Below are 15,355 nucleotides of genomic sequence, written 5' to 3'. Positions count from 1 at the left end.
TCAGTACTACAATACAGGGAGCTGATTCTCTGTCTTCCTCACTTTTTGCCAGTAGGGTTAGCTTTTGTTTCTTCATTCTATCTATCTGGAATACAAATATTGCAAAAAATGTATAATGCTTGTTTCCAAATTTGATAAACCATTAAAGGTTTATCAAATTTAAAACAAAAATATATATTTTTTTTCTTCTAATATTTTACAGTCCTCTTAGAAATAAAAAACAAAGGTGAAAACTATTGGCTTTGCCAGTGCTTGTTTGACATTATTTCTCCAGTGTGGAGTTGTATACACTGTACAATTGCACATTGGTAAAAGGCAGCCTGGCTGTGCCACTGCACGTTTTTTTTTTATTTGTCTTTTTTTTTTTTATATAAACAGCAAACATTTTCTCTGTGGAGAAAACCCATCAACCACACACTCAAACTTTAGAGGTATTCAGTTCCGGAAGGGCATTTACCACAGCCCTTTGCTGAAGCAAATATCAGAACGTGACATTTTGGCAAAATGGAAGAGAGGAGTAGAATTTATGAATGTCCCCAAACTTGAGAATTTGTTAGCATTCACAGGCGCTCAAGGCAAAACCATACCATGATCAGGGTACTCTCCACCGGTTGTGTAGTAGTTACTCTGATGTATTTGTGTGCAATTGTGACATACTGTTATACAGTAGTAAATGCACACATGACTACTTTTTGGGATGCCTGACAGGAGTAAATGAAGAAATTTGTGGTCGTAAGCATAGTTTTGTGGCCAACAAAGGGACTGTGGTTTTTGAAAAGGGAGGGGGGAAGCATATGTGCACATGCTTTAATGGAGTCTTGAGATCAGAGCCCTCCTACTGATTGACAGTTGAGAACTTTCAGTAAATCTTAGAACAGCCATTTCTTCAGTTAAACCTTAGAGCTACAGCATTAGCAGTAATTTTAGCATTTTGTCTACTTTTGAGTAGCATGTTTTCCAGCAGTTATTGTTGACCATCCAGTGGCTGCTTTGTAAATTTTTGCATTATATTCATTTTTTGTTTGCTCACTTAAGTTTCTGTCGGTGCTTCTTTTCTATTCTTTGTTTGAGGTGACGGAATCTAAAACCAATGGACTTGTCAGAGGAACGTTTGCTAATTAACGTTTAACAGCAATTCAATCTTATTTTTATTTTTTATTTTATTTTTTACTTTAATTCACATTTTTATTTTTACCAGTGGTCACTTTAAGCTAGTAAGCTGACCAATGTGAATACAGTTTATTAAAATATTCGCTTTTCTGTACAAGAATATGGTTAGATGAAGACACTTCTTTTTAAAGGTGTTTATAGTAAACTACCAGAATTCATACTACAGTAGAATCCTATGTGTTGTGTTTCCTCTTCGATGGCTGATTTTCCTTGTTCCTTTCAGATGATCTGCAAGACATGCAGCCGGATCATGCTGTTGACAGAGGAACGGAAGCAGTTCCTTGACCATTTGAAGAGACCTGGCCTGACCTACCTGCAAAAGCGAGGTCTGAAAAAGAAAATCTCAGAGAAATGCAGGAAAAAGAACACTTGTCTGTACTGTGGTGCCTTCAATGGTGAGTGTGCAGTGTTCATAGGCCTTTGGAAAGGTGCCTGTAAGAGGGTTGGGAGACAAATGGAAAGATCAAAGCTACCTGCAGTTGGTCAGGGTGTCTCACACGAATGTCTTTGAGAGGGAAAACAGGTGTGATCTTTTGAAGAACAAGGCTTCTTTTGAACAAACTCAGTTAGAATGTCACAAGATTAATAAGACAAAAGCAGCAGGTATACTTTTTATATCGCTTGATAATATACCCCCGCAGGGTAGTGTCTCCTGCTTCCAAAAACCTTCAGTTTGTTTACTCAAACTGTTGTAATGTTGCATTGATTGAATGGGACTGCATCCTATATTGCTCATGGTTCCCTCTGGAAACCCTGTTCCAGCTCAGTAGATTCAGCACCAACATACAGTTCCTTGCCTGCTCTGTCTCGCTTTAATGTTGTCTCTACAGGGCAACATATTGTCTGGTTCATTCTTGATATCCCATTGTTATGTCTGTATGTGGATAAAAAGTGCTGCCAAGTTACCCCACAAGTAAATAATTGTACATGTTTTTTCCATTTATCCTACTCTTTGGTGTGTTATCCAGACTGAAGTTGTTTTTAAAACATTATGATTGTGAGGTTTTGCTAGAGCAAAAATAGCGCAATTTGAGGACAGCACATTCGAAACCATAAGAAACAAGTATATTTTTAATATCCCCTCCACAAAGTCTGTTTTATGCTCTTTCAATGATTTGGCTTATTATAGGTTAAAACTACCTAAACCCTGTGAGAAATTCACTTTGTTGTCTTGTCCTGAAGCTCAAACATAGAAAAAAGTGAAGGATGAAATACTTGAATTAATCTCGGCCACTGGTAATGGATCCGGGCCGCCTCCCAATCCATTGTAACTTTGTACACCATGCCCCCTCAGTTTGGACCCAGTTACATGCAAATCAGTCTTGACCCTGCTAATCAAGGGAACAGTCCAACCTGAACTGCCAAGCCAGGTCCTCTGTGAACCTGCCCTGATAAGGGCTCATCAGCCAGATTTTAAGTTGGTTGTAAAACAAAACCCCAAATACTGAATATCATTTTAATTACAGACAGGCAAATATTTGACTTGTAACCTTGTCAACGGAAAGGTCATCCAGCAGAGGATGGATCATGACTAATAGAATAAGAGTTTTTTTGCATGAATGGATCATTGGTGTTGAAGAGAGCCAATCATCTTTCTGGTTTTCAGGAAACTGGTCAGGAAATGAGCAATTGAATGTATTGAGTTGCAAGCAAGGGTTTCTGAAGCTAGATTGCACACAATATGCACTTCTTGTAATCCACAGTCAAATCTTGCCTTGGAGCCTGAACAGAATTGCACACTTGCAGACTTGAATGTGAATGAAAAGGCGAAGCACACTGAAGAAGACTGTTCCTATTGTTGTGCTTTGAGCCTAGCCCATAGAGCAACACTTCTCGACAATCTGTTAAAGAAAAAAAAAAAAAATTGTCACATTTTTAACATTCCCAAAAATATTCCAATACTAGAGTTTGAATAGTAAATAATAAGAGCTTGGCCTTAGCAGAGACTGAAATGGCATGTCCATGTTGAATTCCTGGATCTTCATCTACAATTTGATGGCCTGGAGCTAGAACATTAAAAGATCTAGTAAGAGATTAGAGAATAGTTCGTTCCTAAAGTTGAGTGGCCCCGCTGAAGAGGAGCACCCTTCGCTCCACCATAAGCTGAATTGAGATGGCCGTGGCAAGGGCAGGTTGAGGAATGAGCCAGAACCTGAAAGTTAGAGAGTGCCTGATGCTGAAAGGCCAGACACGTACTCTGGACTCTAAGAGCCCTCCACTGAAGCTTGGAACGAGAACATGGTACTGTGGCTCTGTCTTGCGTGTGCTGCAGGGACTCTGTCTTTCCCGTGCTTGGCTGGGATGCTGTAGTGGAAAGGGTTAGCGTGACTTGCCGAAACTCCATTGGAGAGGGTGGCTGATGAACACAGCGAGTTTATAATCATTCAAGCCCTGTAAGATCAGCGGTATTGTAAAACACCTGAATGAGTGCCTGCTAGGAATACAAGACCAATAGGAAACTAGCTTATATGGAATAAAGGGGAACCCAGTACCCACCCCACCTAATAATTTACTGATGACTAGCAGCAGTTGAGCTCCTGAAGGACAAATATTGAAAAGGAGTGTGAACTACCAAATAAGCTGCTTAAAATAAAACTAGCCCCCCACAAAATGTTTTAATCAAGGCATAACAAAAATATTTGCCCTTGCAAGCTTGAATTCGTGTTGCAGATTTAAGTCTGGAATAGCCCCATTTGGGGAATGGCTACAACCCGTACAAAAGCATCAATAACCCCCTCAGTAAAAGACATTGGCAAATTTTAAAGCATTTAAGCATTTAAGGAAGTGACTGCATATCTACGACAAGAAAGATTCCTCATTCTGTAGCTAATAAAACAGCCATCAGACATTACTGCTATAACACTGAATACAGCAAGAGAGAATCTAAACTTGAAACCTTCAACGAACAATGAACATTTAAGACATTACTCAAAAGATTAGCTCTAAGGAGTGTGGACAATACAAATCACCATAAGAGCATCATCATCAGTAACTAGCTCTTTTACAAGAAGGACCTATGAAATAAGACAGCATCTTAAATGTCGCTCAACATGCATTATTTATGTGATTCAGTGCCAACGCCAAAGCTGTAAAAAAACATTATGTAGGCCAAACAGTGAATGACCTCCATACATGATTCAGGAACTACAAATCAGCAATAATTAACAAGAAAATTGACCAGCCTGTAGCCAATCATTTTAACCTTGTGGTCCATTTACTATCAGATTTTCCCTGTGGTTTGAACATTTTCCGTGTGGAACATGTCTTAAAGGAAGAACTACTGGACATCAGAGAAAACTTCTGGAAGTACAGTTTAAAATCACTGCATCCAGATGCTCCTGAACATCACTGACAATACCACTTGATGTCTGCATATCTGAAGAGTTCTCAGTCCTGCATTGATTCCACATTCTAACTGGAATCCTCACTCATGATGCTTTTTGATAATCCAGCAGTGTCCGCTGTGCAGCCACTGAGCAAACCATTTTGTACTACCTGAGGAAGGAGGAAGCTGAAACGTTATAGTGGTAATATATTTTTATTCTTTGGCAAGACCATCTGTATGGATATATATATATATATATATATATATATGTGTGTGTTTGATGCCATGTGTGGTTGTAGATACACATTCTCTGCATTATCCTGTCATCTAATGTTGGGTCCGGAGTGTTACAAGTTGTTTTTCTTTGAAGAAGCTTTTTTCGACTCACGGGAACTAGCGGCGACTCCTTCTCGGTGATACTGCACATGGGCATTGAGTCCTTTATTAGATTGTTTTCTCTCCACTCTCTGATTCAGACGTGTAATCTTTCACTCTGTCGTCGACTTGCTTTGGTCCGAGACTATCTCCCCGCCTTTTCTATATTTGATGGTATTGTACTTTTGACTGCAGTTTATCTTCGCACAATGATTTTGTATCTCATCGGGTCCATTTTTTTTTTGACTGCACGTCCTTCGGGCAGGCCCGGACGGCCTTTGGGCCTATATAATCATGGTGCCAAAAAGAATGTACCCCTACACCGATCACCATTGGCTGTGCCTCTCACCGGATCCTCAAGAGGCTACTTGTAAGGCGTGTCGATCATTTAGATCCAAGAAGACTATTCAGGATCAACGAGGTTGGAGATGGCGAGCAGATCTTCAGAAGGCACCCCAGATATTTTCAGGGAAGAACATGCACAAGAACAGCCACAACAAGAAGAATCCGTGTCTATCCAAGATTCGGAGTCCGACATTGAGAGCCAAGAACTAACACTGGCAAAAACTGTGAGTACTGTGGCCCCACCTTCTCAGACAAAAACTCAGGAAAAAAGTCCCTATTGAGGGCACCGGACAACAACTCCAATCAATCCATGGTCTGTCTCGGAAAGATGGGTCAGCTCCCCCGCCTCAGCTGCTGCAGCTTCGGCATCGACATCATAGACTTCAGTCTGACCTAGTATGGGCAACCTTTCGTCACCAACTGTATCCACCTCGAGCCAAAAGTCTTCAGAACTGAGTTGGGAACCGAAAAAAGGTCACTGACCAAAAACTTTGGTTCCAATGCCTAAAGACACTGCAACTTCTCAACTTGTGGACTCCGGACTTTCTTCCTCCACACCCTCACCTTATTCAGCTTATACTTAAGACTATGGACGCTAGACAGCGCAGACTATACATTCAAGAAGGAACAAGGCGCATTGTAGCTTCACCTCCTGTGACTTTTAAAATGAAGCTAACTTTTCAGGAAGCAATGGACTCCTCACCGCCTGATACATAAAAATACATCAGGTGGAGAAAAAGGGGCTAATAGCCAGGCCACTGGAGTTTCTGTACCACCAGACCAGGAGAGTAAAACGCTTGATGCTGCAGGCAAGAGAGTCGCTATGCAAGCTGCCTATCCTTGGCATATTGCCAATTTGCAAGCCTTACTCTCTAGGTACAAAAGGGCTCACTGGGATTAAATGGAGGATCTCCTCCAATATCTCCCAGTGGAGCATTGTAAGTGTGGCCAACAAATTGTTTTCGAGGGGCAAACAATTGTGAATATTTCTATTCGGTGTGCACTAGATGCTGCCGACAGAGGAGAGAGGCATAAATACCAGTGTGCTGATCAGAAGGCATGCACCGTTGAGATGCTCTGGATTTATGCCTGAGGCTCAACAAGCTGTATTAAATATGCCTTTTGACAAAGAACATCTTTTTGGGCCACAAACTCACTCTACATTAGAGAAGTTGAAAAAAGGCACAGACACTGCAAAGGCCATGGGGTCTCTCCAGTCCTGAGCACAAAGGGGATTTTTTTCTTCATCCAATGTATAGAGGGGGTTACAAATCCTCTACAACATCCAACCCCTCCTCCCCCCAAAATAAACAAGCCTCAAGCTTTGACACCAGGCGCTCCTTTAGGGGTACATGGAAAGGCAATAATTTCAGAGGCAGCGGCAAAAAGATAGCTTCCAGGGCTCAGCTTTCGCAACAAGGCATTGACTATCTGAAAAGACCACAATCCCATATAACACCTGTTGGGGCTGTTTTCAGTACTACTACACACAATGTACAGACATAACATTGGGCCAGTGGGCTCTCTCCATTATCCAACATGGTTATTGCCTGGCGCTTACTTCCACACCCTCCAATATCCCTCCTTGCACTCACAGGTTATCTCAGGAACACCTTGCACTCCTCAAAGAAGAGGTACACTCTCTTTGATTCCATCCCAGTATCACGGAACAGGAGTATACTCGCTATACTTTCCCATTCCAAAAAAGGATGGGTCACTCAGACCCATTTTGGACCTCAGGCCCCTAAACCAATAAAATATTTCAGAGCATTTTCACATGGTCACCCTTCAGGATGTCATCCCACTGCTTTAACAGAACAATTTCATGACAGCTCTAGACCTAAATGATGCCTGTTTCCACGTTCCCATACACCCTGCACACCGCAAATATCTAAGATTTGTGGTCGCAGGCAAACATTATCAATTCATAGTCCTCTCTTTTGTGTCACAACTGCGCCAAGGGTATTAATCAAATGCCTAGCAGTTGTCGCAGCGCACCTCAGAAGATTTGTCTCCCCATACCTGGATGATTGGCTTATCAAAGCCAGCAAGCTTCAGCAGTACCAATCCCACACTCAAATTACAGTAAACCTTCTTCACAAGTTAGGGTTTACAACCAGTTTTCTAAAATCTCATCTACAACCCCTTCAGATTCAATTGTATATAGGGGTCATCCTCAATACGCAATTATGACTAACATACCCCAATCCAGCTCGCGTACAGAGTTTTTAACATCTTCTTCCTCAGTTTCAACAAGATCACACCCCCACAGTCAAAACTGTCATGCGTCTTTTAGGGATGATGGCATCCTGTATTGCCATCTTCCCACTCCAGACGTCACATGCGTCAGTTACAGCAATGTGTGTCTCGTCAGTGGTCTCAGTCACATGGTCACCTTAAGGCTGTAGTGTCAATAGACCACCAAACTCGCCACTCCCTGCAATGGGGGAACTCCACCAACCTTTCAAAAGGGCGGCTTTTGCAAGACCCTCTTCCTCAACTCGTTATTTCCACCAATGCATCCTTGACAGGCTGGGGAGCACACCTTGAACACCTGACAGTCCAGGGCATTTAGGATCACACACATCGATCCATGCACATCAACTATCTAGAGCTTAAAGTGGCATTTCTAGCCCTAATAGCATTCCTTCATCACTTCTCACACAACGTTGTCCTAGTCCGGACGGACAATATGACAGCAATGTATTTACAAAAACTGGGGGGGGGGGGGGATCAAGGTAGTTCCAGTTGTCACAATTGGCACAAACTTTGGAAATGGGCTCATCACCACCGCATTCACCTATTAGCAGAATATCTCCCAGGAATGGACAGAGACTTTGCAGACCTGCTTAGCAAGATATATCTACAAATCCACAAATGGGAACTCCACCCACAAGTCCTTCAAAAATACTTCCAAAAGTGGGTAACTCCCCAAATAGACCTTTTCCCCACAGCAGGAAATGCAAAATGCCCAAACCTGGTGTCCAAGTACCCTCACCCTCTATCCAACGGCAATTCTCTATGGATGAACTGTTCAGGGATATTTGCCTATGCTTTTCCACCTCCCCCACTCATTCCATTCCTGATTCGCAAACTCACACAAACATCACTGACCATGATACTGATAGCACCCACATAGACCCAGCAACCTTGGTTCACAACACTTTTGGATCTCTCACAAGTTCCTTGCGTGATGCTCCCTAACAGGCCAAACCTTCTCATGCAGCAGCATGGGCAGACCAGACATACAGACCCCAAATCTCTCACCCTTGCAATATGGCTCCTGAAATCATAGAATTTAGTTTCCTTAATTTACCTATTGAGTGTATGAGGCTCACAGACCAAGCACTAGAGTGTGTTATGCGACAAAATAGAAACATTTTGTTTGCTACTGTCAGTCTAAACACATTGACCCAGTTAAAGCATCCGTACAAGATATTCTTTTTTTATTTGCTACAATTGAAAAAAAGCCAAGTTGGCTTACACTACAATCAGGCTACTCCTTGCAGCCATGGCTGCATACTTTCAAAATGGAGAACGTAGTTCATTGTTCAGAATCCCGGTCATTAAAACCTTAATGGAACTGCTTATGAGTAATCCCCCACTAGACTTTCTCCAGTTTCCTCATGGAATCTTAACATTGTACCTACAAGGCTTCTGGGCCCTTTTTTGAACTGCTTCACTCATGTCCTATCCAGTTCCGTTCATGGAAGGTGGCTTTTCTAGTTCAATTACTTCCCTTAGAAGTGTCAGTGAACTCAAGACATTAACTCCAGAAGAAACTTTCTTTCAAATACATAAAGATAAAGTGGTCCTTCGTACAAATCTAACATCCCTACCAAAAGTGGTATCTCAATTTCATATCAGAGAGACCATTCATTTGCCTGTTTTTTTTTTTTTTTTTGCCTTCAACCCGATTCAGTATCAGAGAGAGCACCCCACATTTCCGATGTAAAAAGAGCACTCGTGTACTATATTAACAGGACAAAACTTCAGGAAAACAAAACAATTTTTGCTTTGCCATTTAAGGGCAATCCAATTTCAACCAAGCATTTATAATGCAATAGGTCTCACCTCTACTTGAGTTGGTGCTTTTGACATTGCAAATGTATAAGTGGACCTCTTTTGCCACATTAATTTTTCACCCCTAACACATATTTTGATCCCTTGTGCCACATAATTCCAGTAGCCCTGCATATAACTAAAGGGCCCTTGGGCCCCTCTTGTGCGCCCTGCTTGTAGTATAATTTATTTTCACATTATTGAGAAATCTGAAGTTCACAACCCCCCCCCCCCCCCCCCCCCCCCCAAACCTTACTGACCTCTGCTGCTCTCAATAGTGTGTTTGTGGAAAAGATGCTTCCACTGCTGTGCTGTTACATATTTCCTATGTGTGAGAGAAGCTTGCATTGCTGCTACATGAGCAATACCTGATCTATACATAAAGATATTTTTTGCTGTAGCTGTCTGGACTGTACTTGATCTGTGTAAGAGGGAAGCTTGCACTGCTTCTGCCCTGTTGTACCAGCATTATACTGGTCAGCCACAAGCTAACACTACTGCTTTTTTCAATACTTGCTGACACTGCTGTTCATGAAAAAGATCAAAATTAGATAAAAAGTCCTAAATCTTGACCTACAACTAGCAAGACACTACTCTGGCTACTGACCTGTTGAGGGAACTTGGGCCTGTGAAGGAAGGAGATGTGTCCAGTGACTGGGGAACATAATGACCTGTGTTCAGCTTAAGAAATGGGAGGATCCTGACTATTACTATCTTACTTCTCTGTTCATCAGTACTCGCGTCTCCCAAAATTAGGAGCACTTAGGAGAAGCCTGGAAACCAGTATTAAGAATTCTGTAAAACAAACATTGGCAAAGCAAGCAGATCTCAGGGCTCAATGCCCAAAGGCCAGGCTACTGAAGTTGCTAAGCCCACAAATTGTCAAGCAAAGAACGAACTTGGTACTGAATAGTTAAAAGCATATTTGCAGGAATACTTATCCATCCAGTGATGTGTATTTGAAGAATGCTAGGAAAGTGATAATAGTATTTTAGAACAAAAGACCTTTTCTTTGTGACAGGAGGGAGACGTTTAGATGTGCGTTAAGAAATATGGATTTGGTGGAATTCTTGATCATTTAGGTAATTAGAAAAATATGCTTCACAGCCATCTAAGTGGGCACAACTTCAAGTACCTCTGTTTTTTTGCTTACAATGTGATAGCCCCACCTCGACCAATTCCCTCTTCATCAGTGGGTCGATGTAATTTATAAAATATCCAGTTTCAAGTTTTTTTTTTTCTTCATTTAAAATTAGTCATGAAGTGCTGCAGTGGTTCCGCGCTCTACCACCCAGATGTCATCCTTCTTAAGCCCACACCATCTTGCCATGTTGCACTAACCGGCGCAGGGCCATGCAGCCCATACCACAGACCAGATTGCGGCCTATCCTCTGCATTTGGACAGCTGGCAATATATATTTTTATTTTACTAATAAATTGAAATCAAATACAGCATAGCTTGCATTTTTGTTATTTGATTAGTTACAGGCGCACGTTTCCCTGCTAGAAAAGAGTCCGGCTTGTCCCTAGTGCAGGAGGTCGTTCTGCGGTCGTGCTGAAAGAAACAGATGCTGCAGGTCTTATTTTGGAAAAAGTCGCTTTAATGAGCGGTGTCTAGCCTTAGTCTGTGTAAACCACCAAAACAGAGCGTTCTCTATGTCCATACACTGCATGGCTGTTGTGCATACATTATACACATCCAATGCTTAATTTGTACCGGTGATCGACGATGCCCACAACCTGCAGTAAAGCTTGGCGAACAGCAACATCTGCAAGAATGAAAGTAAAAAGGAAACTTTTTTTTCTCTCTGAACTACTGTGAAAAGACGCACTGTTAGGAAATCATCTGAGGTTGTCATACTGACATTGCCAGGTGATAACGTACTTCCATCTTTAGGCACCATCAGTTTATTATTTTATTTTTTTATTTTTTAAATCAAATGCACTGATGTCATTAAGGCATGATGGTGACTGGCATTTCCCGTTTCTGACGTGGCACATTGAGTCTTGCCACTGGCTGAAATGCTGTACTTTGAGTGTAAATTGATTGTACTTTGCATTGGGAAGGTTTAGCAAAATATTCCTGCAAATTCAATGCGCTCAGTTGCTCAATTGGTCCTTCACTCGGCCAATCAATCATGCAGTTAGTCACTTAATCATTTGCCGAGGCACACTCATTCTCAGTGCAAACCATACTAAGCTGCCTTCGCCATCTTTTTCCGACTCCCGTTCCTAGGCAAGCACTAAAAAAGACTGAAAGTGCATTCTTCATTGCATCGTGTTTGAAATACCTTAGCTGCTGCACTTGCCCGGTACAGCACTCCCAGCTGGCCTGCGTAGACAGGGTAGTTCAGGAGGGAGGGGTAAGAGAGGAGCTGAGGCAGAGAGAGCTGGAAATGTGCTTCCTTCATGCACAGTACAGACGCACACAGACAATTGCCCAGGCAAACAACAACAACCATTTGAAATGTAATGGGTCTCGCGTTTTCTCGAGGTAGAGCTATAGCTTTGTAAATTCCTAAATGGACTTTTCTTGCCACAAAAACTGAAAATAAAAAGTAAAACAGTTGACATAAGCAAGCCTATTCAAAGCGCTGCCGTGAGCGCGAAGCAGAGAGACAAAAGGAAAAAGAAGTTTGCTCGCAGTCAGTTATCCGCAAAAGTGGAATTATCCATGTAACAGAGCCGATGGCCAAGGTGGTAACAAAACTACACTAAGGAGGGACAAACGTAAAGCAGTTGCCAATGAAAACAAAGGATTTTTGAAAGGCAATCCCACGAACGAGTGATACTGATGGGCGTGAGGTGTGGGCATGGTTAAAAGCCCAGATACATACCAACACATTGGAAAAGCAGCACTTGAGCACTGCTATGCCCGACCTAAAAATGGCATAGCTAAATGCATATTCATTTAAAAAAACTAAAAAACAAAGTTTAGCTGGATGTTATAGTTAGGTTCTGAATTTACTCGCACAAAACCGTAGAAATTCAGCAGTTATAGTTATGGTTCGCTCGAGTAACTTTAGCTTGTGCCCTAAGGTAACTGTAACTAGTGCCCCTGCCATGAACTGTTTTCTGCTAAATAATTTCACTGCAAAGGTTACATGGATATTAATGATGTTATCAAAAATGTCTGAGAGATTTAATATGTGGGGTAATAAGCAGTGTGTGGCGAGTGTGCGAATCAGCCCGGGGACGGAGGTCCGTGCAACCCCTCCCTTTTCACCAATTGGCTGGGGGATGGAGTCCCTGGAGCCAAAATTGGTCCGAGGATGTGGGTTCCCACTACGGGCGAATTCCCCCTTGGGGTGGGTGCCTGCTGGGGTTGGGTGCCGATGGGAGTGTTGGATGCAGGGCCTGGCAAGCAGCCAGGCCCTGTAGCCAACCCCCACCACACATGGTTGAAGGCTGTGCGCGGCAGGGGTTGGATTAACATAAGGTAATTAAATATTACTTTAAGTTAAAACAAAAAAAATATAGAAATCCACTGGGAAAAAAGAAAGGTTACCACGATGTTATAGATAGGTAATAGAATTTAAAAACCCTAGAAGTTCCCGGAAAAAATCCAAAGGGTATTATAGTTAAGTTCAGAGTTTTCACGCACAAGTTGTGCCCTAAGGTAACTATAGCTCGCACCCTCACCATGCACCATTTTCTCTGTAATAAGGTCTTCTATAACATCATTTATAATATAACTGCAACTTTTGGTAAAAAAAATTGTACAGAAAACTGTATGGCGAGGGCATGATTTATAGTTACCTTAGGGCACGAGTTATTGTTTCTTGAGATATTACTGTAACTGTTGAATTACTATGGTTTTTGTGCTTGTAAAACCTGAACCAATCTATAACGTCCCTGCAACGTTCCTGTTCATGGGAGAATTAAGACACCTCATGTTTATGCAGACCCTCCCACTTTATCTCCTACTGGTACACATTGCAATTCGTCCTACTGGCTATGCAAGTCAAAACGGTGGCAGTCTTGATCAGGCAAGGAATGTCATTTACCTTATATAATAAATACATTAACAAAGTAGGCAGAATTTTGGGTCTTGGAGATCAGATTGGACCCTACCCTAGTCTGTGATCCAAATGATGACCAAGAGGATTTCTGTTCCAAAGTAATCCCAACTTTGACTAACTTCAGGAGAGAGGATTTAATAAGAGGCAGCAGTTTTAATGTGATGTACAAGTCAGAACTAAGACAGATCAGTTGCACATTAAAATTTCAAAACAGTCCACTACCACTTCTGCATGGGCTATCGGAACTAAACTTAATTCAACCCAAATGTCTCAGACTGGCTCATGGTTCATTAGTGACATAGCTTTCCATGATCTGGCACTAAGGGACTCTCTACAAACCTTTCGAGAACACTATTTTGAAGAAAATAACAATGGGGAGGTGGCATAGGATAGGATGTGATATAGGACGAAGCAAAAGCAGTGATAAATGTGGTGTAGGAAGGAGCCCATATCTTGTGCATAGCTACTAAATTATCAAATTATGAAATCATACAGCCAAACTAAAGGCTCAGCCGAAACAATTGGAAATTCAACACAGATCAATAGACTTTCAAAATAGAATAGAGCAATAAAAAAATTAAAAATGCTTTATAGCAATCACTTATTTGGGAAAAAGGAAGCAAAACAAATAGAATTTTATCAAGCAAACTGAGGCACAAATAAGCTACAACTCATATGTAAAATAATAATAAGGTAAATTGAAAATACAAACACCAGATATTCTGAAGCTACACCTATTACTCGTCCTTATATCAAGCATAGAACCTTGATGGTGATCCACAAAAAGAGTGTCTGAACGAGTTTACATTATTTTATATTGACCCTTACATTTCTGCTGAACTGGAAAATCCCATCAATCTAGAAAAGATGGACACTTCTATAAGTGGCTTACCAGATAATAAGACCCCCTTTCCTTGGGGAGTTTGGTGTCCTTTTACGAATCCCACATACTTGCTAGTCGGACCACTGTCAAAAGTTCTAACTTCATTCCTGACCTCCCACACAGTTACCAAATCTATGCTGGCATCTACAGTTGCTTCATTACTCAAATCTGACATTCACCCAACAGATTGTCCCGCCTGTTTCTCGAAAGCTCTGTTAAATTTATATGTAAAAATGTTTGCATCCATAAAAGCAACCCCTCCAAAAACGTATGGCAATGTCTAGTCTCAGAATTTGAATCGCGATTTGTAAAAGATCACCAAACAAATGTCAGTGCAAGTCCTCTAGCCGACCTTATTGGTAGCAGAACATGAGAGGAAAATATTAATTCTTCTCTCACTAAATATGCAGAAGGTATTTGATATTGGTGATATATCACAATGGTGAGACCTGTTTTGGCTAGGACTTTAAACATGACCTCGCTTATTTTAGCCAACTAACAGTACCCTCAGCCAAAATCCAAGTATTGACAAGCTATCCTGGCCAGTTTTCCTGTAAAGTGGGACACGAGGCAGATGCCCATTCTCTTCCCTTGTGTTCACCCTGGGTGGAGTCATTAATTTACAGAATAAACTGCAGTCCAAACCTTTTTTTTTTTTTTGTTTGTTACAGAACCAGACTCTTTTCCAGCATTATTAGTAGAACTAAGTAAATTCAATTCAGCCTCTGCCGTTTAAATAAATTACATCAAATCACAGGGCATGAAAATACCTGATCTTCACATAGCTGTAAAATCCCCCCTTTAGAACCATGGTCTGACCTGGACTTCCGGGCCAATAAAATATTTTGATTCTGTTAAAACTCTATACACATGGAATATTTCTCCATTGCTGGATAGGCTGTAATAATATTTTTAGAGGCGGTGGAAACGTGAGCTCTTGTATTTAGGAAGTCTGATTGTTTAGATGAACTTCCTGCCATGGCTGTTGTATGTGGCGTAGACTCTCACTATATGATTTCCTAAGGTGAAACTACCTCTACATCGCAGGCCATTGATATTCGTCTGGAGTGATAAAACCTAGAGAATACCCCAAGCTACCATGTACAAAAAAGACAACAGAAGGCTTCTTGGGCCTTCTTAACACCCATAAAACATTGTGTATGCCGCCCTGAT

At 41.5% G+C, this 15,355-nt stretch overlaps 1 protein-coding gene across 2 annotated transcripts in view; it reads left to right on the top strand.

Moving 5' to 3' along the window:
• Positions 1–15,355, top strand: part of POLR3A (RNA polymerase III subunit A) — a 275,253-nt gene that overhangs the window by 47,042 nt on the left and 212,856 nt on the right. For both annotated transcript variants that reach the window (XM_069240172.1, XM_069240171.1), the window contains exon 4: positions 1,394–1,565. In XM_069240172.1, coding sequence (XP_069096273.1) covers positions 1,394–1,565 — 172 coding nt within the window. The remainder of the gene's footprint in view (positions 1–1,393; positions 1,566–15,355) is intronic.

Source organism: Pleurodeles waltl, chromosome 6 (assembly GCF_031143425.1).
Source record: "Pleurodeles waltl isolate 20211129_DDA chromosome 6, aPleWal1.hap1.20221129, whole genome shotgun sequence".
In the NCBI taxonomy this organism is placed as follows: Eukaryota; Metazoa; Chordata; class Amphibia; order Caudata; family Salamandridae; genus Pleurodeles; species Pleurodeles waltl.
Note: the sequence above shows the minus strand (reverse complement) of the source record. Positions and strands in the feature narration are given on the sequence as shown.